Here is a 25,871-nt window from a genome sequence, read left to right on the forward strand (position 1 = left end):
TGACTAGCCTAATTTTTTTTATAAAAACTGACATAGGGCTTTAAATTGCTGCACCTGCTCCCCCTAGTGTACACACACACGCGCGTGCTGTGAATTATGGATGCTTGTTCTGTATGTTTATCGTTCTCTGTGCCCGTACAAACAGCAGGCATACACAGATAAACGCATACGTTTGATGGGAAAACAATGATATCACAACAACAGCTAACCATGTGCATCTCTCTCATGTGTGTTTATACTGTATGTTTGAATGTTCATTCAAACAGATGAAAGGCGTTGATCTTTTAACTCGTTTAGATGTGTTCATGTGTGTTCTTTTTAATATTAAAGTGAGATGTATTTCCACACTGTTTGATGACCTCAATGCAGGGTATATTCACCAGGCTTATGGTGTCTACACTTTATAGACATCGACCTTTCAAAATCTGACGCAGAACTTTAAAAAGAAGACATCAAATTAAATATCTAAATCGTGACACATTTCTGTCTCGTGGTTTCTAAAATGATATGGCAGCAAGTTCGAATAATTATTCGTTGATAATAGGCAGGAAATATATTTTTCAATATAAGTACGACATGCCTAATAGAGTAAACATTCATTGTTCACATATATATTTATTCACATATAAACTGCTTTAATATTTTTTATATATTTCTTCTGTTTTTACATACAATAGGTTGGATACTGTCAAGTGTTAATCTTGATGTGAAAGCGTGATCTCAAATTGTAGATACATTCACGTGTTTTAAGATAAAACGACGTTGCTTAAACTTAAAGATGAAATGGTGTTTCTCACTAATGACACTTAAAGACGCTCGTGGTGGGGAAGGATGCACGAGCCCAGGGGGAGGGACAAAATCAACTCCACCACACGCGCCTCTGCTGCCTGAAAGCACAACTCATAAACGGGACCCATAAACAAGCTCTTTGCCGTTTGTTTTGTTACTCTTTGACGAATTTGTAGCCTTCTTTTGGGGAGAAGAACTCTCCAAGGCTGCGACGCTCGATGCATTCTGCGGGAAGAGTCACTTTGAATCTTCTTCTGATTGTCCTAATTACGCATGGTAAGTCTCGTTGTATTTTGAAGTAATAAGTTCTGTCAATGCAATTACTTTGGATTTGTAAATGCTTATCTCTTGTGTCCCTTGAAAGTAAAGGTATTTATTTAGTCATTTAGAGAAACATGCTTGATTGTCATTTCAAGTTAAGGGAAATTTCTGAAATCCATTATTTGACAGCGTGGTTTGGTCATTTAAAAATATAACCATATCAGTTTAGCTAACTGGGTGTTGTGTTCGTATATGTTTGTAACTTTTCATTGTTTCACTGTGGTAAGGGGACTAACGTTATATCTAACGAAATGTGATTTATTTAGGTTGATAAATGTCTAAATAACGATTTATGCACACGCGTAATTGCGTCCGTCGAAATTAAAGGGCACCCATATATGGGCTCGTTGAAGAAGGTCCGACAGATATTTACGTAATTTTGTTTAATCGTTTTTTTTCTGCATAAATAGACCGGTAGGTGAACCCAGTAGCCTTGTAATGAAATCCTTGTAGTTGTAGTCGGTTTTATTAGTTCTTCATGTTGAACTTGAATTATCGTCAACATCCGGATATGCGTCATAGTGATTGTTAAAATATTTCTTATTTTCTGCAACCATTTAAAACGTTTTGTTTAAGCTATAAGCCTTTACATTTATCAATTCATATTTTTTGCTAAATTGTTGTTAAAGTTCAATTGGCAGAGCATTGCAACAGAACAACCCAACTAACACAACATACCTATAGCACAGCGTGACGTGTAAAAACCGGAAGTAGGGTAAACGCTTATCCGGACAATGCTCTAGATCCGTTTACACAGAACAGTTGCTATGTAAACGGGATGCGTTCAGCCCCGACAAAACGTTGCAAAACGTTTTTTAAACGGAAACGGTGGTGCGGTTGAACACTCTGTTGTGATGATGTAAGAGTTGAACTATGGCAGCTGGGATGGCCTTTCTTTGTGTTCTTTTAGAAGAATTTTCGGAGCCTGATGAAATTGGTATAAATACGTGTTGAATACTGCAAAATAAGTCTCTTCTAATATCTACTATTGTTGCTTATACCGAGCTGCAGCAGACAGATTTAAACGACTTTACTTGGACTCATTGTGCGAGCTGTCTTTTATACAGCATGGGTTATATACATGTTGCTGCTGATTGAGCTGATGTTCTTGACACACCCACCAAACAAGAGTAAACGTATATGAAACCCCGTTGAATTAATGAATAAATCGAAAAGTTTTTCCCTACTTCCGGTCTCTGTCGCCATTTTGTGAAATAGACGTATTACGTTGTAAAGTCGTAGCTGGACAGGACCATATAGTCGTTGCCACGACGTACCATAATAACATTCCAGCGACGTAACTTTGTGATTCCCATATTCTTTGTGAAGACATAACATTGGATGTTATTGGGACATGGTGATTACCTCCTGAAGACATACCTGGAACATACCATATCCATCGCAGCAAAGTACCAAATAAAGTTTTACCAAATAAAGTTTTTAATTTAAACAATTATCGTCTCTCACATGGAGGATTACATTAATTTGGGATTTAATCTGTGTTTTAAAGATTACATTTTATAAAAAGTTGGAGTATTTCTCTATTCAAATATGTATAAAATACAGTATAACGATTATAAAACTCAACACAGCACGGTACATCACAATCAGATATTTTATTTATGCTTTAGTACATGAGATAAATAATAAAAGACTTCAACAGCAGATATTTATTGACATAGATGATTAACATTATGTTTAAGATAGGGCGTTTCTGTAACGTAAACAAAAATTCTAAGAGATGGAATGTTGCCAAGTTGTCCTCAGAAAGTGGTCACAAAGTAATGTCACGGTGACCGAATAAAGACGAACTGGCGACGTTGTCAGAACAGACTGTGTTAGCTGGGAAGTACATACATTCCTAGTCATACACTTTAAATTGTTTTGTAAAAGCGATCAGCCAAAAAAATAATACAAATGTTATGAGGCATCTACATTCAGTATAAGAACAAATGTTTCACAGTCAAATGCATCTGTCACTCAGTAGTGAGTCACACTCGGGGTAAACTTAGAAACAAGAATACAATTCTTGGACACACGGTGGTATTCTTCCGTTAATTTTTTTCAATAGCTTTTTTCTTTCTGCTTTTCTGAGTGCAGAGTATTAGGAAAGAAGAGATGCCTGGGGAAGATCTTTTGTTCAACTCCAGCTGTATGTCAGTCTTGCCTCAAACTTGCCCTGCATTATGACTGCTGAGAAAAGGGGGGTGGGGTGGATACTGTGTCAAATGTGATGCGTAAAGGAGTTTTAATAAGACCTTCAATTTGAACTAGTGGTGGGCATAGATTTTTTTTTTAATCTAGATAATCTTGAATCAATCTAGACTAAAATGTCTCATTTGAATTCTGACGAAGGCATTCAGAATATGTGTGCTACCCAAATAATGACTAAAAGTAAGTCTTTGAGAACGGGTTTCTCAAACCAGGTGGCGCATTAGACCAGGGGCTCATCTCCTGTTTCAAAATGCATCACAAACTGCTTGAGAAAGCTGTTCTACTATGATAATTGGTGATGAAAATAAATTATGTTCAATAAGATGTACTTGTGTTTACTTCCGCATTAGCTAAGGGATGCTTTGCATTTAGGTGGTACTTGAGACTGGAAGAGCTCCTACAGTACATTTACATTTAGTCATTTAGCAGACACTTTTATCCAAAGCAATTTACAAAGAGTTAGGGAGCAACAAGCGATATGTCATACAGGAGCCATAATACATTAGGTGCCAATACAAATTTACTGGTTTCAACTAAAGCTAGACCGCTACCTGTTGAGAGAAAGTTTTTTTTAAACCAATTCCGCATTGCACAAGGTGCAAACAACCTTAGTCTTGTCGATGTTTCCATTGGGAAGCTTCTTAAAAATAAATGTTCCCTGAAGCAACACGGCGGCTTCAAAGCTGCATCCATGTTAGCACGTCACGTTTGATGTGGTAATTTCACAGTAACGTAATGTTGTGTTCAGACCAAACGCGAATGGCGCATCAAGCGCGAGTGATTTACATGTTAAGTCAATGCAAAGACGCGATAGACCTACTTGCGGCGCGAATCGCGCGAACGAAGCCATGGTCATGAGATGATGAGGTGGCTTGAATGACGCAAATTGCGCGAATCACGCGAGTTGAAAAATCTCGTTCTCGCCCGGTACAGTGCAATTCAGCTAGTTATACATCCGAGCTAAAATATCAAGGTGAAAGTCATCATAGCTTGCGTAGTATAGACCCAGCTCCCAACCCAACTTTGAGAATAGATTGACGGCGACATTTTTTTTAACGCGCGATGATAGTCTCACGTTAACGCAGCACGTTAACGCCGTTAACGGCCCACCACTAGTTTGAACACAACAATATTGCAAACTGACAACATCTGTTGTTATAAAATAAATGGACAATAGGATAACCATCACATTTCAACAGAATATCAGTTATCTTATTAAATAAATAAAGTATAATATTTTTCCAAGATAACACATCATCTCACCGTTATAGTAGGCACCATACAGTACATTTAAGGTTTTAAAGTAAGACAATGGCAGCGTGTTCGATTCACCAGGAATATACCTTTCCTAAGGAATTAGCTTACAAGTATTGTTATAAACTTATTAATCACAAACTATAATTGTCATGGAAATGTAATTCATTGTATTAAGTTTCCTATACAGACACACTTAATCCCATATCCTCTAAACAGTTATATTTCTTGTAATTTTGTGTTCATATCTTGTATTATATTGTGAAATGCATGTAAAAGCATTCACTTGAATGTCTGAACCGACGCAAAACGATCAGATGTTCTGATCTTTGCAAAGGAACATTGAATTGCAGCCTTATCCACTCAAGTGCTCTGTTTCTGTATTGCTTCACATCTGTGTTTTGGAGCTGAAGAGAGAATCAATGACATTCCAGCAGAGAGACAGAGGTAGCGGGAGGTAAACCTCTCTGCTTCAAAAGACAAGGAGAAACACAGAAAAAAACAAGACAATGAACTTTCTTTTCCTTGAGGATGGGTGTAAATACACTTCAGAGTGTCTCCCATTCTTTTCCCCTTTTCTTTCTTATCCCAGCTTTGCTACCTCTATATCTTCTGCCTTCCTCGGGCGGATTTATTCAGATGGTGTCAAGGGTCCTGGTGCTCAAGCAGTTGCCCAATTCGATATGTTCCAGGGTGATATGAGGTAACGCTCCAATTCATATGCAGGAGGAATTGGCAGAAGATGAATTCATAATACAAGATGATTGCCCCAAGTGTCCCTTGAGACCATCAGAAGACTCGCTGCTTACAAATTGATGGCAGTGATGGAAATTCGCTGCTTTCTAGGTTGCCTAATGTTGCTTCTGCTGGCGTTTGGCGCATTAGTCATAGACACACAGACATATACTGTCCTCTGTTCTAGATCGGACCTACACACGGTGTACCACAGAGCACGCACGGATACACAACATCCACGGATGACGCATGTCCTGAAAATTTGTCACACACAGTTTGCTGTGGGGAACAGGCATGTGTGTACTGCTCCAGGGTGAATTCTCTGGGCAACAGAAACTGCTCACCTGTCTGATTCTATCTGTAATGCTTTTCCTCCACTGACAGGGAAACACTTTTAGTGTCCCTCTCATTTTGAGCGAGAGAGCAGTGAAGAGTGTTTGACCCTTTCTTCCTCTTTCACTCTCATTACTGCTGGATAAGAGCATGGGTACTTCTAAAATGACTTTCATAAGGGCTTATTTTATACTGCATGCCTCTTTAGTCATCGGATTGAACCGTCTTCATTATTATTGCTGCCTCATCATTGTGGAGCATTTCATTGATCTACATCCATCAAACCCTTTTTGGAAACGTTGAGGATGATCCAGGAAACAGGCAGGATGGGATTTTGTCTAATTTTCATGCCCTGTTAGTCTTTTTGAATAATATTTCACACTACTGGTGTAGTTAACAAAACCTTCAAAGCTGATGTGTAGACGTTGATTTGTTTTACATCCACATGCCCAAAAACCTATGACAGCATGTATAATAAATGTAAATAAAACATGAAAGGCCCCCAATGTAAAACATCTTGAATAGAAGATGAAGAGTGCACACTGGGAACACGTGCAGCTCACACACAATCTGTTGTTGTTTTTTTTTCAAAAAAAACGAATCTCTTTAAAGATGGAATAAATTCCACGTTGACTCAGACCTTTGGCTTTTTTGAATGTAATTGCAATTTTAATGGGCTTTAGTGCAGAATCCATTGGACCAAGTCAAATGTGTTGGGCTTAACTGTTATGAACTGTAATAATGTAAGAGCCGCAGCTATTTTTAATCAAACCCTCAGTTTTAGCATCCATTGTCGTCGTGCTCACTAAACGTGTCCTCTTGCAATTATGGAGAAATGGAACTATAGAAATAATGTATTCGACAGAGTCTGTAAATATTCTCTAGCTAATGGTATTGTAATAACCCAGAACTCACCTTGGCAAATATTTAAGAATCTAAGAAAACGTGTCAGATGTCTTTTAACTTCACTGCAAACAAAAAAATCTGTTGAACCAACCTAAAACCCAATACAAGAAGATTTTTGAGTTACTCAGCTAGGGACATAAAGTCCACCTAACTTTTATAAATAAAAAACTAACGTTATATTATTTTGTTGTATTCATACCTCAGAGAAACCAAAACATTGATCAAGTAACTTTTCTAACAGTTTGAGTTGAATACATCGTCACTATAGAATCAATTACATCCACTTAGACCTCAACACAAAAACCTTAATCAATGTGATAATCCTCATTCATTAAGGGTGTGTTCACATATGTCATGCTTGCTACGATAAAAAGGAACTCTAGTGTGATTGCTCTGTTAGTGATGTTTATTTGTGTAAGTGTGAACACTACCACCCGAGAACTGGTGCACACCATGCGGACCGAGATGGCTGAAAAAATGGGTCTCAGTCCACTTTAAAAAGATGTGGTTCGATTGAAATTTGAGCGCAACATGGACAAAAGTTATTGAACCGAAGCAAAAACAAGAATTGATAACATAGAACCTGAAAATCAAGTGATTTGGTAATATAAATGGAGTGTTTATTAGATGTGTGCTTGTGCATGTAACAGAGGAATTCCTGGCGCCACTTCATGAGATCTTCGCGAGTTACTGGCTTGATAAAAATACCCTCATATGTGCAGGCATACACTGGGCATGTATAACCCAGCACACAGCATTGTTTTGGATGTCTGGTAAAATCACGTTGTAACTTTACACAAAACTGTTCGATATCTTTAGGTTCGCTGTTAAAAACCAGTCTGAACACTAAGCGAATCAGGACTAAATATATATATTTTTATGGTCCGGACCAAAAGAACCGAACTACAAATATGAACGCACCCTAAAAAACTCTAAAGTCTTAAAATGACAATAACGACAACAACAACAGGATTTAAAAATGCCAGCAAACACTAAAACATTTATCATTTCAGATATTACTAATTATGGTGCAGTGCATGCTGGGAACTTCCACATATAAAACTGTTTGGACAAACACAGTCCTGTGAACACAATCTTTTTTAGCAACATGTTATTCAGTATGAAAAATGTTTTTATGCATTCAAAATATTCATCAGTGATAACAAACTCTTGGAATTCTTTGAAATGACCAAGGACACTGGACAGTGTGTTAGATACAAAAACCCTGTCTATTTCAAAAACATTCTAATTTTTCATCAAGGCCAGCTTAAGAGTTTAACTTTAAGATCCTGCTGTGGTCCGTGTGGACACCGTGGCACATTAAATTAAAAGGCCTATCTTAAGCTTAATGGGGTTCTAGAAACTAACTAAACTTAAATCCTATCCTTTGTATCTGTATTTCAAGTAGAGTCAAGTCCATTTAATTACTGGAAGCAGGGCCTTGTTATCCTTGGCTAACCCTATTAACAGGAGAGGCCATTGGAGAGTTAACTAGTTAAAGCAATTAGAAGAGGAAATTAAAACAATAGACATGCACACATGAGACAGGAGCACTGAACTCTTAACATGTATGCCAGTGTTTTCAGTTAGAGTAATATATCTGTATGTAATGTAGGGGTCACTATGGTCTTATTAACCTCTGCTAGAGGTTTAGAGAAGTGATAACAGCAAATGTTTACAGAGATGCAGCTGTATGAAGAAACTAAAGGGATTTCCACAAATTTCAGAATCGTCTTTGAGATGGTCCATCGTTGATGGTTAGCTTATACTGTATATTATATGGTCTAATACAGTAAAAATTCCACTTAAAAAAGCCTAGTATTTTGCAATTTACTAAAGTATGATTGCATAAACTAGGTCTTTAGGTCATTTACGCACCTTTGATTTGTTCCGAATCTGTATAAATGTCTTTGCTCTGATGAACACAGAGAAAGATATTTGAAAGAATGCTTGTAAACAAACGGTTCTTTGACCCATTGACTGCCATAGTAGGAAAAATCACAATGGTAGTTAAAAAATGTCTAAGAACTGTTTGCTTTCTGAAATTCTTAAACATCTTCTTTTCTGTTTATCAGAACAAAGAAATATACAAAGAGAACCCTACTAGAACTGTTTGGTTTCAAGCATTCTTCCAAATATCTTTCTCTGTGTTCATGAGAAAATAGCGATTCATACAGATTTGGAACAACTTGAGGGTGAGTAAATGAAGACGGAATTTTCATTTATAGGTGAACTGTTTCTTTAACAAAAATATTAACATTGTTCTTTTTACATTAACTTGCAGGTACTATAGTCACTCTTTTAAAGACAAGCCCAATAGGATATACCTTTTATATTAGTATGTAGCATTAATTCTTGGCTTCTCTGTGTCCTGAGGTGCTTTATTGGTCTTTGGTGCATCATCTTAAATTCGATCCATTTTCCACTTCCACATCTGGTCTCCTTGGTAATAGAGGGTATGGACGTGTCGTCACTTTCCGATGTGAACACCCCGGAACACGCCCACTTGAGTGGTAAAACACTCAAAATTAATGGTTACAATATCAGGAATATCAGGAAATGCAATTCCGTGCAACATTTGAGTGTCCAATAACACCTGATACCATTGTAAGCCGTGGGGTAGTCGTAAGGATCACCGTCGAGTCCAGTTGCTTGTAATTTTAGCAAAAAAATTGTGTGTTTTAGTTCCGGTTTCTTTGTTTCTCCCGTTGAAAGCAGCCATTTTGCTGAGTGTTTTACCACTCAAGGGAGCGTGTCCCGGCGTGTTCATGTGGGAAAGTGACGTCAATGCATACCCTCTATGGTTGATGATGACCTGTAACCTTAAGAGCTCTTTTTTCTTCACTTATAGTGTCTGGTAGGACATTGGCACTGTCCCTGAGGAATGTGCTAAAAGCAATACACATTTCTGAAAAGATCTTCTTTTGTGTTCAAGAGAAGAAAGAGTGATGTACAAGTTTCGAATGAGCGTGAATAAATGATGACAGAATTAGTATCCCTTTAAATTTATTATAATCAAAATGAAGAAAATACAAAAAGTGAGTAATACTCTAATAATGTTAAGAAAGTTTTGTTAATATATAATATGTTTACAATAGTAATATGCATGCATGTCTCTGTCCATCACAAGTACTTACGATACTTGGCCATCCACTATAATGGATGAAGTCTATCCCTGAATCTCTCACAGTGCATACAAAAATATATTTCTATGAGAATAGATTTTCTAAGCACACCCCTGTGTCTGTCTCTGTTTGTGTATGTTTGTGCAGATTGTTTGTCATCTAAGGGAGAAGACAGGCTGTTTCGTCGTTTATTCAGGAGGTATAACCAGTTTATTCGGCCGGTGGAAAATGTGTCTGACCCCGTTACTGTGGAGTTTGAGGTCTCCATGTCGCAGCTTGTTAAAGTGGTAAGACAATCCATTATTTTAGAAACACATGACCTGATTCTGTGCTAAAATTGTGTTTGAAGGTGCAATACCTTGAAAAAGGTTTGTTAGGTCCCGAATTAAGCGCAATGTTTATCTAGAAGAAACTGTGTCATATGGATTATCAAATTATACTCGGTTAAAAGAAAAAAAGAAAACATGCTCTGCTAGTGGTTTTTACTGGGGAAATTGTTGCTGTTTGCTGTTGTTGGCTGTTCTGGTTTTTTGTTTCATCTGTGGTCAGAGAAACAATTGAGTTAAAAGCTTTAGCGCCCGGTGTTACAGGAAGCCAGACAGCCTCTGCGCTTTCTCCGTTGTCATGCGATTCAGCACTTCTCTTAAAACTCTTGGATTTAGTTTCCAGTTCACCAAGCGAGAAAGACCAAGACCACACCTTTATTCTCGCTTCACAGACACCTGTGAGATTGACAAACCTTTGCCCATCAATCCAGAGAACAGAATCCTGAATTATAGATAAAACCCTCACAGGATTAAGGAAACATTTTAGCTGGATTTCTACAGGAGTGTACTGTGACAAATGGAAGTAATGCACTATGAAACTACTGTAATAGACCAATGAAATTTCCAAGCACAAGATCTCTCTTTCCCCTCAGACAAGAACAGTATTGATTTTATTGTTAGATACTAATAGAGGGTTTTCACTAAAAAAATGTCTCTGCGTTTCTGTGATTTTCTCAATCTCGTCCAATTTACAGGATGAAGTCAATCAGATAATGGAGACCAACCTATGGCTACGACATGTGAGTGTGCAGTACAGACACTTCGCGCATGTGTACAGTACCTGTGTATAATAAAGCAGCTTGAGCATCTCATCCTCTTAATGTCATGCTGAGCCACTGTCAATATGACCATAACAAGAAAATGGTCAAAATGTGTGCAGCGTATACAAACAACAGGGGACTGTTGTTATAGTAGAGAAGAGTAGGTGGAAACTAAATATAATATAACCTAAAAAAAATATTTAAAATTTAAAAGTGTTTAAAACATGGAAATTAATGTGTGAAAAAGTACGACGTTTGTCTAACTATGTCACACAATAATGAGTTTTCCATTCGCAGTGATCTGCAGAATTTGATAATATATTTAGTTTTTTAATTAACAGAGATTTATGATTTTGTTCATTGTGTAGATTTTTCATCATTTAAATATGAACAAACTGATTTAATGACTTCAGCTGAAACAAAAAATACAATAGGTTAATATGTTAATAGTGATAAAGTGATATAGTTAAATAGAATCTTAATCTATTAACATTTTGATGTAACTCCATTGACATTATTATTTGTATTTAGTTTTTGTGGTTGAAGGAGGTTATACGTATATATATATATATATATATATATGTGCTCACGAAAGCCTTTTGTATTATTTAGACCGAACGTGTGTTACACTAGGTAACAGCATATTTCATAGGATGTGTGTGTGTCTGTTTGTGTGTCTGCTTGTGTTCTACCCCGCTGTATTATACAATACATCTGTGCAATGCCTAGAAGCAGAATTCTTAATATCACTGAACACAGAGAGGCCTGCAGCCATAGTAACATATCTCTAGATACAAACATATCAACAAACGTATGTCCACTTACAGTGAAGCACACACGTCGATTTTTCCAATAGCCCACATGTAGCCATGTGTGTAGACCACCTCAAAAAACAGCAAACCTGCAGATTGAGAAATATACACTTGCACAGGCTCTCAGTACACTGTTATTTTTGAAATAACAATTATGACTTTGACATTCGGTACAGTCAAGTCACATTCACAGTCACACAAGTACACACACATACTCAAACAGCAATGCAAACTGTAGACATTAGGATCATTATTTATACATTCCCAATGTTTTTACTTTCTTAAAGGAGGCAGAATGGTAAGACACCTGGCCGACTAATTACACTTTGAGATATTCTTAAACAGAGCCGGTGACAAATCAGAAAATTTCAAGCATGCTGATATTTTCAGTGCGTCAGTATATCCGGGAATATGACTCACTGTGTATTTATATATTCTCATAAAATGCTGTAAGAAAAGGTTTATGATAGAAACAGAGTGCTAGAGAGAATAAGAGGAGACATTTCAAAGTCTTACGCTCCTTTTCTGAGTCAATATTAGGTTCTATTTATTTATTTTTGTCTATTTGGTCTATACTATTTTATCTGCTTAGTATGTTAACCTGATAGGAATAAATGTCCAGTAACTGCTGGGTGAAATTGGTTATTTAAAAGCATGATAATGAATTAAAATAGGTTTCAAATAGTTTGTATGTAATGATATTTGCTGAAATAATTTGGTTTTGTTTTAGATATGGAATGATTACAAGCTCAAGTGGTCACCAACAGAGTTTGATGGAATTGAATTCATCAGAGTCCCATCAAATAAAATCTGGAGGCCTGACATTGTACTTTACAACAAGTGAGTCAATCACCTCAAAAACATTTTTATTCATTTTAAATTGTGGGTCCTTAGTTTCTATCTAACTGAAATGAAGAAATAAGTTATGAATGCAAAGCATGTCATTCAGGCATGATTTTTTCTTACACAGTGCTGTTGGAGATTTCTTGGTGGAGGACAAGACCAAAGCTCTTTTGAAATATGATGGAACCATTACTTGGGTACCTCCGGCCATCTTTAAATCATCCTGCCCTATGGACATCACGTATTTCCCCTTTGACTATCAGAACTGCTCAATGAAGTTTGGTTCCTGGACCTACGATAAGGCCAAGATTGACCTGGTGCTCATCGGCTCAAAGGTTAATCTGAAAGACTTCTGGGAAAGTGGAGAGTGGGAGATTATAGATGCACCCGGCTACAAACATGACATCAAGTACAACTGCTGTGAAGAGATCTACCCAGACATAACCTACAGCTTCTACATAAGACGGTTGCCCCTATTTCTACACCATCAACCTTATCATCCCCTGCCTCCTCATCTCATTCCTAACCGTGCTCGTCTTCTACCTTCCATCAGACTGTGGTGAGAAAGTGACATTGTGCATCTCTGTGCTGCTTTCCCTCACTGTGTTCCTCCTCGTCATCACGGAAACCATCCCGTCCACCTCGCTTGTTATCCCCCTGATTGGCGAGTACCTTCTCTTCACTATGATTTTTGTCACGCTCTCAATCGTCATCACCGTCTTTGTGCTGAACGTCCACTATCGCACCCCCATGACCCACACAATGCCCAGCTGGGTTCGTACCGTCTTTCTCCGAGCTTTACCTCGTATTATGCTCATGCGCCGGCCTCTCGACCTGTCTGAGTCTTCCGGAAAAGGGGCACTGGAGAGCGGGAGCTCATCAGGGAGTGGAGCAGGAAAAGGAGGAGAGGGGAAGAAGAGGAAAAATAGTGGATCCCAACAGGGTGCAGTGAACTCTTTGGAGTTTGGAGAAGGAAAAGCTGCACTGGAGGGAAAGAAAGGGGGATGCCCTTGTCACCCGATGAAAGAGGCATCCGAGGGGGATTGTGGGAAAGTGAGTCGTCAGTTGAGTCCGCAGGCCATTAACACGGTCGTGGCTTTCTCTGTGGTGTCACCGGAGATCAAACAGGCTATCGAGAGTGTGAAGTACATTGCGGAGAACATGAGGAGCCGCAACAAAGCCAAAGAGGTAAAGAAATGTCTTGAATCATGTCAGAATACATTGACTTTAGGAAACACAACTCACACCACATTGTCAGGAGGACACATAGGAGCGTTTTCTAATATAGGGTCTTTTGCCTTAATACATTGAGGATTTGACTGCTTGAGCCGTACGATCACATTTTGGTGAGGCAAATCTGCCTTCCGCAGCATACAGTCACATATCTGAGATCTGACAACTGGTGATGCTACTAATATGCTTGACAAATAGCTCTCACTCTGACAGCTCCTGTAATGGTTTCTTAAAGCACATTATCAAGTCAAGTCAAGTCAAGTGTGCTTTATTGTCAATTCTTCCACATGTACAGTACATACATACAGAGAATCGAAATTGCGTTACTCTCAGACCCTTGGTGCATACAAATAACATTAAACACTGACAGTAGACGTTGAAATAAAGATAAATACGATTTAACAATATGTACATATAAACTATATGGATATACAAATGAGGACATTGTAGAACAATAAAAAAATAAAAATAAAGAGAGATAAAGTGACAATTGGCACATGGCAGATAAAGTGCAAACCAGTTGAATAAAAATAATACTGTGCTGATGAGAGTAGTGCAAGAAAAAAAGAACAGTCTTTTTATCAGACTGTCAGAAGAGGTAGATTTCAGACAATGCTGGATGAGGTAGAGATCATTGCTGCAGTGACGCACGAAGTGACTGGTGCGGGTCACAGTTGTAAAGGGGGGGGGGGATCGTAGTGTCAGAGTTCAGTGTTGCTTGGGGTTAAAAAGGGGAGGGGGGGCAAGGACGGGAGGGAGTTCAGCTTCCTGACAGCCTGATGGATGAAGCTGACATGTTTATTATGCCTTTAAACATGTCACAAACACTCAAAAATGCCTGTAAATGCAATTATGAAAATGCCTTTGCTTATTAACAACTTATTTACATTAACATGTACGCATTTGGCAGACACTTTTATCCAAAGGGACTTACATTGCTTTATCCTATAGATTTTACATAGGTATTTGCAATCCCCTGGGATCGAACCCACAACCTTGCGTTGTTAACGCAATGCTCTTACCACTGAGCTACAGAAAAATTATTTTTGTTCTTTTCGGAGCTTTTGTTTATGATCGGCTTCAGGACCAATTTCTATGCTGAATTACTGTTGGAATCTTACGACGTGGTGCAGCAGACTGTCCCTTACTGCAGCGACTTCCCCTGGGCGTCTTTGTGGTTCCATAGGTGTTAGAGTTTTCTAAAAGAGCAAATTTCTCCAGCGTGGCATGTCCCGCTGTTCTCGTGGGTGTGATACTCTCATCGTGGAGGGGGACGGAAACGATGTCTGCCTCAAGTGTTTGGGTCTCCAGCACACTGAGGCAGACTCCCTGAATACGTCCTGCCCACACTGCGGGTGGCCTCGATCCAGACATTGCGGTCACGTGTGATGTGTTCTTTCGGAATCCAGCCACTACCTCGTCTGCTTCCCGTTCGTGACAGCAGTGGCTAAGGCCCTACCGTACTTTACCTTTAACTATTATTTTCTCTTGAGTTCTCAGAGGGTTGTGTTCTTATACAGTGGTTCGTTTTTGGATTTATTTATACTTAAAGCGGCCCTAACACACAGGGTTTCTGCCAATCTCATATTAATATTGAGTACCTATTAGTGTTGTCACGATACTGGAATTTCTAACTTTGATTCAAAATCTAAAAAAATATCGATATTCGAAACCATTTTCGATAACACTGGAAAAATCTGCCATAACAATAAGCCCCTAATTTTTTTTACTTTAATTTAAAGTTAAATTGAACAAGACTAGACAATGAGGTATATATTAATTAATATTATAATTAATTATTATTAATTGTTAATCTAATGTAAATTTTACTAATACATTTAATATTTAAAATCAAAGTTGTATTTGTCAGTATTAATGGACCAGAGTTTACATAGGTAGTTGAGAGATTAATAAAGAGATAAAAGAGTTTAATAAATACTTCAACAAATGTGTTGCTCATTCATTGCTCATTAATGTTATTAGCCTACACACATATATATTTATATATATATATATAATTAAAAAAATGATTATTTGGCTTTTATGCACATATAATCATTGATCAGCATACATTAAGACAGAAACGTAAACTGTTGCAGAGACTCGCACTGGCCATCTTTCTAGCTTTAACGTTTATCCGGAGAAAATGAGATGAGTGGATGAAATCATTCAAAGCGCACATGGTGTTATGGTAAACACGGAAGTGCAAAAGCATATCACATGTGTATTAACTGTTGCGGAGACTTTACCCGCACCAGCATCATTTCAAGCATCAATTTAACGGAGTGAATGATACGGTTGGATAAAATTATTGATCAGTGCACATACGTAGAGCGCTATGGTAAACATGGGAAACGTAAGCGAGCGTGCACCAAGCACCAGATGTGCTGCTGAGGCTTCGCACTGGCCATCTTTTCTAAGATGAATAGTTTTTTAACGGCAGCAATCGAATAAAGTCTGTTAGAAGAGGCGGGGCTCTGTGGTCACTGTGTTCACCTGCAATGTGTGTCAACTCTCTCTGTCTGGTTACAAGTGAAAGTGACATCTGCGCATGCTCCTTCTCCTGCTCTCTATGCTGCCGTGTGCTTTTCCGGGATAATTGTCCAATACGGGACTAAGAAAAATAGTTACAAAACAGTTTTATATGTTCAAAGAACTTTCTGAAACCTGTACGATCGCTGGGGGAGTGTATTGAGCACAGAAATACTATGTAATACACCCAACTCGTTTTTTGACAAGTTGACCATGTTAAGCATGAGAAGATGGCACATTTAACATTGTAAAGATGTCAGAATGCATGACACATCGTTGCAGCACCCCTTCACTATTGCATATGGATTGAAGTTGTCAAACTTGTGTTTGTAGTGTAGAATCTACTTTTCATTATAAAGAAATATTTAAGTGCTTTTTGGTTTTAAGAGTGCTAAAGCCCATGCTATGAGAAGTGCTTATTATTTTAAAAGTGTGTGTTTGAATGTCATCAGAAAAATACTCGGTGCGGCGTCGTTCATATTCAAACATATTAACAAAAACAGTTTGATTCAATTTCGTATTCAATAGTGCTTTACTTTGTGAGCACGATGTATAGTACATTTACACATACTTTGCACAACCATGAAGGTATGTCTTGTTCAAGAACATAAATTTTATGTGTGCTCCCTTGGACTTAAACCCATGACCTTTAAGACAATGCTCTACCAGTTGAGCTGGGAACAGCTATGTTCTTTGCTCTATTATCATAAGAACTTTACTTCAGCCTCGGTTGCTCCTTCTATCCATCTGGGAACTGAGTACCGGCAGACATCGGCTTATTTGTCTCTGCAGCAATATTCACCTCAGTATGCCAACATATGTCTTGTTAATTCTCATTCTGTGTTCGCCGGTTTCATGGGGTTTACAGTAGATATACTGTAGGTCCTACATCAATGTACCAAGTAGGCCAACTATATATAACTATGACCGTCTAACTACTGTTCCAGAATAAGAGAAACAAGGAACAACACTTTGCAGCCTCACTCAATACCTTCTGTTTGGAAGAATTTTATCCATAACTGTGTGTTCCATTACATAATCAAAAAACTTTACTCATTCAGTCTGCTTTGGTTTCATTGACTTGTATAACATCATACAGTAGTTGACCACATGCACCAGCAGTCAAATGTTTAGGGTCACTTGACCAACGTTTTGCAAAAGAATATTTTTTTAAATCTGAATGTGCATGCTTAAATGTTTTTTGTACACAAACATAATTATAATTTATTTTATTAGAAAACTAAAATTACATTTAAAAATCTTTCCAAATTTCCACACCACCGGCCAAAAGTATATGGTCTAAATAATGTTATTTTGTAGACAAAACTTTTATTTTAATGTTTTTTATTAGAAAACTTTTATATTTTCATTTAAAATAATTTTCAGAATAACGCATTTGACTTGAAGAATGAAGAAGAGCCTCAGCCTGTCAGGAACTAAAAGGGGGGTGGGTTGTTGTGCCACTGTAAGTGTCATACCAGTTTCTGACATGGTGAAGTAGAAGGAGGCAGATGAGGCCCAGAGTGAATGCAGAGGATTCTAGAAATATAACAGCACGCACATGCATGGCACAGCTGATTTGTGGGCACTGTTTAAAAGGGTTTAAGACATTTATTGATGGACAGTTTTAATGAGAATGCTGAAAGCCTGAAAACCTCCACAGATTCCATCATCATGCCGTGCATTGGCTCTCTTATGTCATCAAAAGCACAGGTCATATCACAGGCTTGTGCGGCTTACAGGAACAACTCGGCTTCACTCAGTGGAAGCGTTTACTGAGTGCTTCACTGACAATAAGTGCTTTAGATCCCTCAGCGGAGACATCCTACTTTGATATGGAAAGTCTCATCATTTCATCTTTCATCTTCACTGTGTAGCTCAGAGCCTCGCTACCGAATCACATTAGCATTGTAATGCACCCAAATACGTGGAGGGAGAACGTGTTGTATAGCTCCACTTTTAGTAGCACAATCTAATTTAGATTCTCCCTGTGTAGTGTGCGCAACGCTTTCTGGAAATACGGCACATTTGCTTTTCAAACCACTCATTGGTCTTCTGCCCTCGCTCTTTTCTCCTCCATTTACCTTGCTTTCGTGTCATCTAATTTGATTCTTAGTCTCATTTTCTTTCCTTGTTACATCTAACCTCTTTATTCCTCACTTATTAACCTTAAATATCTTCTCTTATTGTGTGCCTTTTCTCTCTTAGGTGGAGGATGATTGGAAGTATGTTGCCATGGTGATTGACCGCATCTTCCTTTGGGTCTTTGTGCTGGTGTGCGTGCTGGGAACCATTGGCCTCTTCTTGCAACCTCTCATTGGCTTTTTCTCTTAGTTGACAAAATAACTCAGAAGTACACCTGCTGTAAACCAATAAGAGGCACTGAATATCTGTTTCAGCAGTCACTGACATACTGTCGTATTTATTTATCATATACTGTATAACATATGTTCTGTCACTATAAAGCTGCACAACTATATACTGGTGTCTTTGTGCGGATAGCTATTCAGATGTTCTGTTTTTCCTTCCACTTACCAATTAAAGAGATAGACACCCTCTTTGCCTGGTATTAATGAGGTTTCCATCCAAAGCTGCGATTTTAGCTTATGCGCAAAATTGAAATATTTCATTTGAAATATTTTCATATTTTAATAAACACCGTTTCCATCCAACTAGTCAACCGTCACTTCCTAATAGAACTGTCACTAAATGTCAGTAAGCAAAGTAAGAGAAGCCACTAAATATGATACTTTTCATATATAATAATACTTGCACAAGCATTCGATTAGTAAACACAATTATTGCAGCGGTTTTGTGGATTTCTGCTGTTTGGGAAATTAGAGCCAATTACAGAAATACACCTTTGCTCCGGCATTAAGAATAATCATAAGAACATTTCTGATGGTTTGTATCAAGATCAGTAGTCTGGTTAGTCGGGTTCAGCTGTCACATAATGCAGTTACATGACTTTTTGGAGGAATTTTTGTGCGTAAAGCGAGCGTAAAAACTTTTTTTGCGAATTAAGGGTTTTAAATACGAAATTTGGCATTTACGTAAGTCGTTTCTGATGCAAAACTTCAAAATGCAAATAAACCAGTGTGATGGAAACCCAGCTAGTGACTCTGAAACGACCGTAGCTGAAGGTTCTAATCACGGTCAAGTGTAAAGCACAAATTTCACTACTTAACAGATCTAACTGTCAGACTGATTGGTGGTTGGTTACCACAACTTACATTTTACCTTTAACTACATAGTTTGATTAGATTTACGTGACACTTGCCATATTTTAACAAAACGTTCATCTCCTCTTAACCAGTGCTGAAATTGAATCTCTTAGTCTTATGGGGGTCCCCAGCATGTTTTTTATTTGTTTGGTTGGATGTATTTGATAATATGCATAACTGTGATAATATAACTTGTCATGTTCTTGGTGCCCTTCAGATTTAGGGGGATTCAAAGAGATATGATTACATGAAATGTGACAAGAATTCTAAGAATTGATTTAAGTGAATTATTGTACGTTATTACATCACAAAATTGTGCAACTGTGTAAATGTAATCAGATTTGTCAGATGATTACTTTGACTGAAATATATCTGGGGGACTGTCAAAGCAGATCTGCCAAATTTTATTTTTTACTTCTTATGGGGACTCCCTAATGCCTTATGGGGGTCTCGGAACCTCTAGGCCCCCCTCATTTCGAGCCCTGCTCTTAACAAACTCAGGAAATCTGCGACAGAAAATGGTGTTTCATTACCAGTAAGAAAAGTGGAAATTCATCTTAAGACAATAACGTGTAAATTGGAACTCTTGGATGATAAACAATCAGCTGTTGGTGAACGTATAGAACATGTAGAATGTAGTTGATTTATAAATGACTTTAAATTGTAGTGTGGCTACATTCTAGAATAAAATCAACTCATCAGTTTCATTTATGGCAAATAAATTGTGTTTAAGTTCAATTTAATTCTTATATTTTTAACTGTGTCTCATCACCCTGATACAGCATAGGGAAGATTTTCTGTTTTATTTTTGAATGCAGATGTATCGTCTGTGTTATTCGAGTTTAAATCCTTAACTGTTTTTAGTGCAGTGCAGGCTATTAAAATGACTCACTTTCTGCCTGTCTCCCTTTCTCGCTCCGTCAGAGACGTAATCCCCTCTTTAATATCACCATTGCGATTTATTTTCCACTTCCCCTTGTCTGCTTCTGACAATTTTGTTACATGTTTTTAACAGATGTCTTTCAAATAAAAATACTTTTTGTTGTTTATCTCTCTGTCTTACAGCCTTGTGTGTTCAACTCAGTTAATATTGATTGTGTATGTGGCATGCGTCTGTGAAACATGTGCTTATCTTGGCTTGACTGCTCTTGCAGAGCTTGGAAGTGCAGCTGGTTTTACGATTGGTTTTAGTAGTGTTAACAGCGTTTTATGATAATTTCCCAAGTGTACAAGCAGTTTCTTGACTATTTGACTGAATTCAAGCGGAGTCATATAGTCGCATGCCACTGTTGGTGGGTGAAAATTAAGACTGTTTGCAATTTACAGTAAATTCTATGGGTTGAAGTAATCTAGCCGGTCAGTCTGCGAGGGAATTTATTCCCCTTCATTTTTATACTAAATACAATTAGTTCTAGAAGACCTGGTTTAAATAAATCGTTTTACAATAAATAGCCATTAATATTACAGTATCGTCACCCTAAAAATCCATAAAATAACTCTTTTTTTTGTCAAAACACCTCTCAAAATGCTTGCTACAGATGTGAAATACGGTCCGAATTTTTTTTGGCCGAATATTGTGTTAACATGATGTCGTATTTTATTTTACATGCAAAATTTTCGTGTGAAAATATTAACTTATGTTAAAGGAGCAACATGGAGAATTTAGCCGCATTTAGTGGTGAGGTTGCAAATTGCATCTAATGGCTCACTCCACCCCTCCCTTTCGAAGCATTACGGTGGCTGACATTCTTCTTTGCAGAATGAGAAAACATATATACGAAATGCACAATGTAAAGCAGTTTGTCCGTTAAGGTATAGTGTAAAAACAACCTGGCAAATTGCTTAAATTCAACCTGGCCAATTTCCACGGTATATGTAGATAGAAATAACAAATTCTAAAGTAATAAAAACATAACACTTCATTATGTTAGGTCTTTATACACCTCTGAAGACTTAGTTATGTATATTATAGTGTTTATTGTATATTATATTTCCGTTAATAGATCCTCCTATTAACTATATCACACAGCACTTCTAAGGAATGAAACTAAATTGTTAAGTGTTACCATTTTTACAATTCATAGTCTTATACGTAGCATATTTGATGTGCTAAAATGTGTATGGAGCTCTTAAGTCCTATGTAAAACAATAAATACAGAAAAAAATCTTCTGAATGCATTTAAAAAGAAAAAACACGGTACTTTTAACTGGGATTAGCTAGTGGCATCTTCCTTTCATCTGCAAATTTGCACACAAATTGTTCATTATAAACATTTCAGCTTCTGGCAACCGATATCAGTGTTTTATGAAAGCAGTCCAGTTTCAAAATAGCAAAATAATAGAGGAAATCACTTAGGAAGCGTTTGTATGAGTGCATGCATGTGCATTAGTGGGACAAAAGGGCTTTGCTCTTTTGTATGTGTTAGAGCCACTCTCCCTTATGTACACACTCTAGGCAGCTTGCATTCCATGCCAACTGAAGGGTACTCAGACTCTGACTTGTTTAGTGAAGGACTGGCACTTGCTAATACACAACACAAAAGTGTAATACACTTCATAGATCAGCGCAGGGCCAAGAACCTGCTTTTGTATACTGATCATGTTGTTGTTAGAAATCAATCATGTTGAGATGTAGCCTTATATCAGTATGTTTGTTTATACTTTGTTTATAAAAAATCAAAGTCTTTGAATGTCTCTAAGTTCTCTGTTTGTGTATGTTTAGTCAAGTGGGTGCACAAGAGGTTCATTTTCTTGGTGCTTATTGAAAATCTCTTTCTTACCCTCGAAATCCGTCTGATTACTGCGCATATGGTTCCATTTCCATAATTAACATTTGTTTGCACATTTGCATGTTTTTGCATTTGTATTACTCCCCCTTTGTTATTTTTTCGATTTGGTCGTTTACCAAACGAAATGCATACGGCTTTGTGATTTAAATATTAAACTCAAATTTACCTTTCTAAAATGTTATGTATTTTTCTCATATTCTGCAGAGCCTAACTTCAAAATTTACACCTGGCTGCATTTACCCCGGAGCATGATTTTTTCCTGGATTAGTTGGGCATCATTGTGCTCTTGTCATATTGTTGTTGTTACCAAGTTATTGTGGTCACTGTGTATGAGCCTGCGTGTTGTGGTCATTACATTTACAGTATTTGTTCAGTTGAACACACAGAAAGATAAATGGAAATTGTTAGCAACTGACATTTCCGAGACATCATTGACTATTAAAAAAAAGTAAAGCGTAGTCAAAGGTGTTTGCTTGCCTAAATTCTTCAAATTATCTCGTTTTTTGTCCAACAGAACAAAATCAAATTCACAATATTTTTTCCAGTACTGTCGCAGAAATGTAAGAAGCTAAAGATTTTCCAAAAATCTTTCTTTGCGCTCAACAGAACAAACACATTTACACACGTTTGAAACAACTTGAGGGTGATTAAATGATGACAGAATTTTCATTTTTGGGTGGAGTATCCTTTTAAGCTGGAAGTTGACTAAAAACTTGGCTTCAACACCCCTGAACCAGCTTTTACATTTTGGTTTTAAGCTCCAGGGTTAATTCTGAGCTTTTTCAACGCTGACATTTAATTGTGTTTTCTGTGGGTGATAGTTTAAGGAACAATTCATTTAGTTTACTTTAAGAATCCTAAGATATGTGGGTCAAAGCAGCCGTTCAGGACCAAAGACCATAGCTTTTCAAGCTGAACACCTACAGGAAGAAAAACAGCAATTCAAATGAATTCATGACGATGCCTAAGTCATGATAGCATCACAGCTGCACCTTAAATTTATAAGTCAAGCTCAGGTTATCAAGCTGTCTGCTTCTCTGTGGGTTAACTTTATTTGCAATATAGCTGTAGGTATCATATAGAGGGAAAAACTGTCCGTTGAGATAATCCGGCAAAGCCTTCCTTTAGGGCACTTTATATTGGCACAGTCTCTAAAGGTCAACATTTTCATAAATGAAAGGATTTTTAATGTGAAATCCATAAAAAGTGTTATGTGTATGGTGGGGGCATTTGGATAGCAGTAAGTGACCAGGTAAACATCTTTGTGTCAATTTAGTATAGCTCAAAATGTGATTAAATACTATTATACAGGTTTTAAATACAGTATGGCCCTGAATCACTGACTTTTCTCTATCTGTAAGAACAGATATACATTCCACAAATAATCAGCTTTACAGTGTGTTTTACTGTCTCCACTTTAAACCACTAAGAATAGTACAAGATTTATCTCTCTGTCTATTTCCAACATAGAAATGGTTTAACAACCCAAAACAATAATGTCATCGTATAGGTCAATAGTAGGTTGGCTGTGGCCGTGTGCTATATCTTTGCATCAGTCTACATCGAAATATAAAATCTTATTTTTTTTATGAATTATTTACCAATTTAATAGTTTATTTTATTTAGTTATTTATAAATGTATATATTTTACTTAATTAAATGTCAAAGTACCTAGCCAAAAATGTACTTAAATCCACGGAACGCGCAACTGCAGAACTTAGTGGAATTATGTGGATTTTAGCGCTTGTCATTGACAGGTTATAACATAACACATAAAATGTGAGAGCATAACTAGTATGATGTGACAGATTTTTTGCCTTAGGACCAATCATTTGAGATGTTTTAAATGAAACTAACCGCAGTGTTCGCCCCTGTTCATTAGCAAAACAAACAGCTTGCTGCAGCTGAACATATTAATGTACACAATGTATTGAAATACAGCTAAACTCCAAGTGACCATTTGCCAAATAACATATAAATATAGAGTAAGTTTAACACTGGCTTTGAATGTTCTATTTAGCCTGTGACTGACTTTGCTCCCTACGCTATCATATGTTAGCATTATCCTCCTATATACAGGGTACATGTACACATCAGTTCAGACTGTTGATAAATATTACTTACATCGGCAGCTTTGTCTCGTTCAGTTGGTCTCGATCCCTCTTGAGGAACAACTTTGAAGCTAATCCTGCTTGTACTGTCCCAGGTTGATAAAGCAGTCCGGCTTGAAGTGATTCACTCAAACAGCAGGTTTTTACTTATGGATTGTGAGGGATTTCCACTAAAAATAAAATACATCCACTACTGTCTCTTCTGAGGTTAGGACTCTGTGCATAGACTACATTGCATGTTGTCCACGAACTTTAGCTATGGTGTCACTTACACCGCTGTCACTTGTGAAAACAACAATGGCGGTAGCGCTGTGGGTGGTATTAGGTAGATTAAGGGGCGGTAATATTATTCTGGCTTTTATATCACAACAAACAAAACCTGAATGGCTCGATTTCTCACATGCTTGCAGGGAAAGGCTCATCGAAACAAACTTACTGGGATCATGTTTTTCACACTTTCTGGTTTCCTAGATGCACCAGGGACCTAATTATAACACTTAAACAGAGAAAAAGACAGAGGTTACATTTCGTCTTGTATGAATCCGTACTCATAGTGAAATAGCTCCCTAAGATATGATGGGGTGTATCTCAGTCAGCTCCCATGTTCAGTAGTCAGGGCACTGATCAGGGGGTCTGCAATTTAAAGGGCTTTCTCATTCCTTGTGACATTCCTTTTCCTGTACTGAAGAAGATATTTTTGGCTAAAATATAGAAGAATAATGTATACAATTGTTTACTATTATAAAATCATTTTAACGTTTCTTATCTTGGGGGCCGATTGCTAGTTGACACCTAGGACCCTATGTAGGCTGGGGGAGGAAAATACATCTGTTTTACATTATATTGGGGGCTCAGAGGACGTGTGTGTATGTTTGTGTGTGTGTTAAGCACACTATATAAGGGCTTCTCCAAAAACGGAGAGGAGAGTGACATTGCAATCCTACTCCATTAATAAAGTGGATTTTGTATCAAAACTCAAGACTCAAGAATAATTCTTCAGAACACTCAAAGAAAAATTCACAACAGTACACACACAACTGCGTGGTATCTTGCAGTTCCAACGCCATCATGAAGTTTGCAGACGACATGACGTTGGTAGGTCTGATCACTGACGCTGATGAAACAGCCTACAGAGAAGAGGTGCACACTCTGTCACGTTGGTGTGAAGAACACAACCTCTCTCTCAACGTCAGTAAGACCAAGGAGCAGGTGGTGGAGTTTAGGAGGAAAGATAGAGAACACAGTCCTTTCACCATCAACAGAGCACCATTGGAGAGAGTCAACAGTTTCAAGTTCCTTGGTGTCAATATCACAGAGGAGCTCACGTGGAACACTCTAACCGTGGATGTTTTGAAGAAGACGCCTGAAGAAGCTTGGCCTGAATCACCACATCCTCACTCGATTCAACATGGCAAAATAGAGAGTAGCCTAACTGGCTGCATCACTGCCTGGTACGGTTACAGTACCACTCTCAACCAGAAAGCCCTGCTGAGAGTGGTACGAACTGCCAGGCACACCGTCGGAGGTGAGCTTCCCTCCCTACAGGAAATTTACAACAAACTA

General features: G+C 37.7%; 1 protein-coding gene across 1 annotated transcript; it reads left to right on the plus strand.

Annotated features, from left to right (window-relative positions):
- The first annotated feature begins 879 nt into the window (after nt 1-879).
- chrna6 (cholinergic receptor, nicotinic, alpha 6) lies at nt 880-18,742 on the plus strand. Its single transcript, XM_056772969.1, is given in 7 exon segments — nt 880-1,065; nt 9,825-9,964; nt 10,699-10,743; nt 12,307-12,416; nt 12,547-12,889; nt 12,891-13,607; nt 18,393-18,742. Coding segments are annotated over 7 exon segments (1,539 nt in total). The 5' UTR covers nt 880-1,007; the 3' UTR covers nt 18,519-18,742.
- The last annotated feature ends 7,129 nt before the right edge of the window (nt 18,743-25,871 follow it).

This window comes from Triplophysa dalaica, chromosome 2 (genome assembly GCF_015846415.1).
Source record: "Triplophysa dalaica isolate WHDGS20190420 chromosome 2, ASM1584641v1, whole genome shotgun sequence".
Classification (NCBI taxonomy): domain Eukaryota; kingdom Metazoa; phylum Chordata; class Actinopteri; order Cypriniformes; family Nemacheilidae; genus Triplophysa; species Triplophysa dalaica.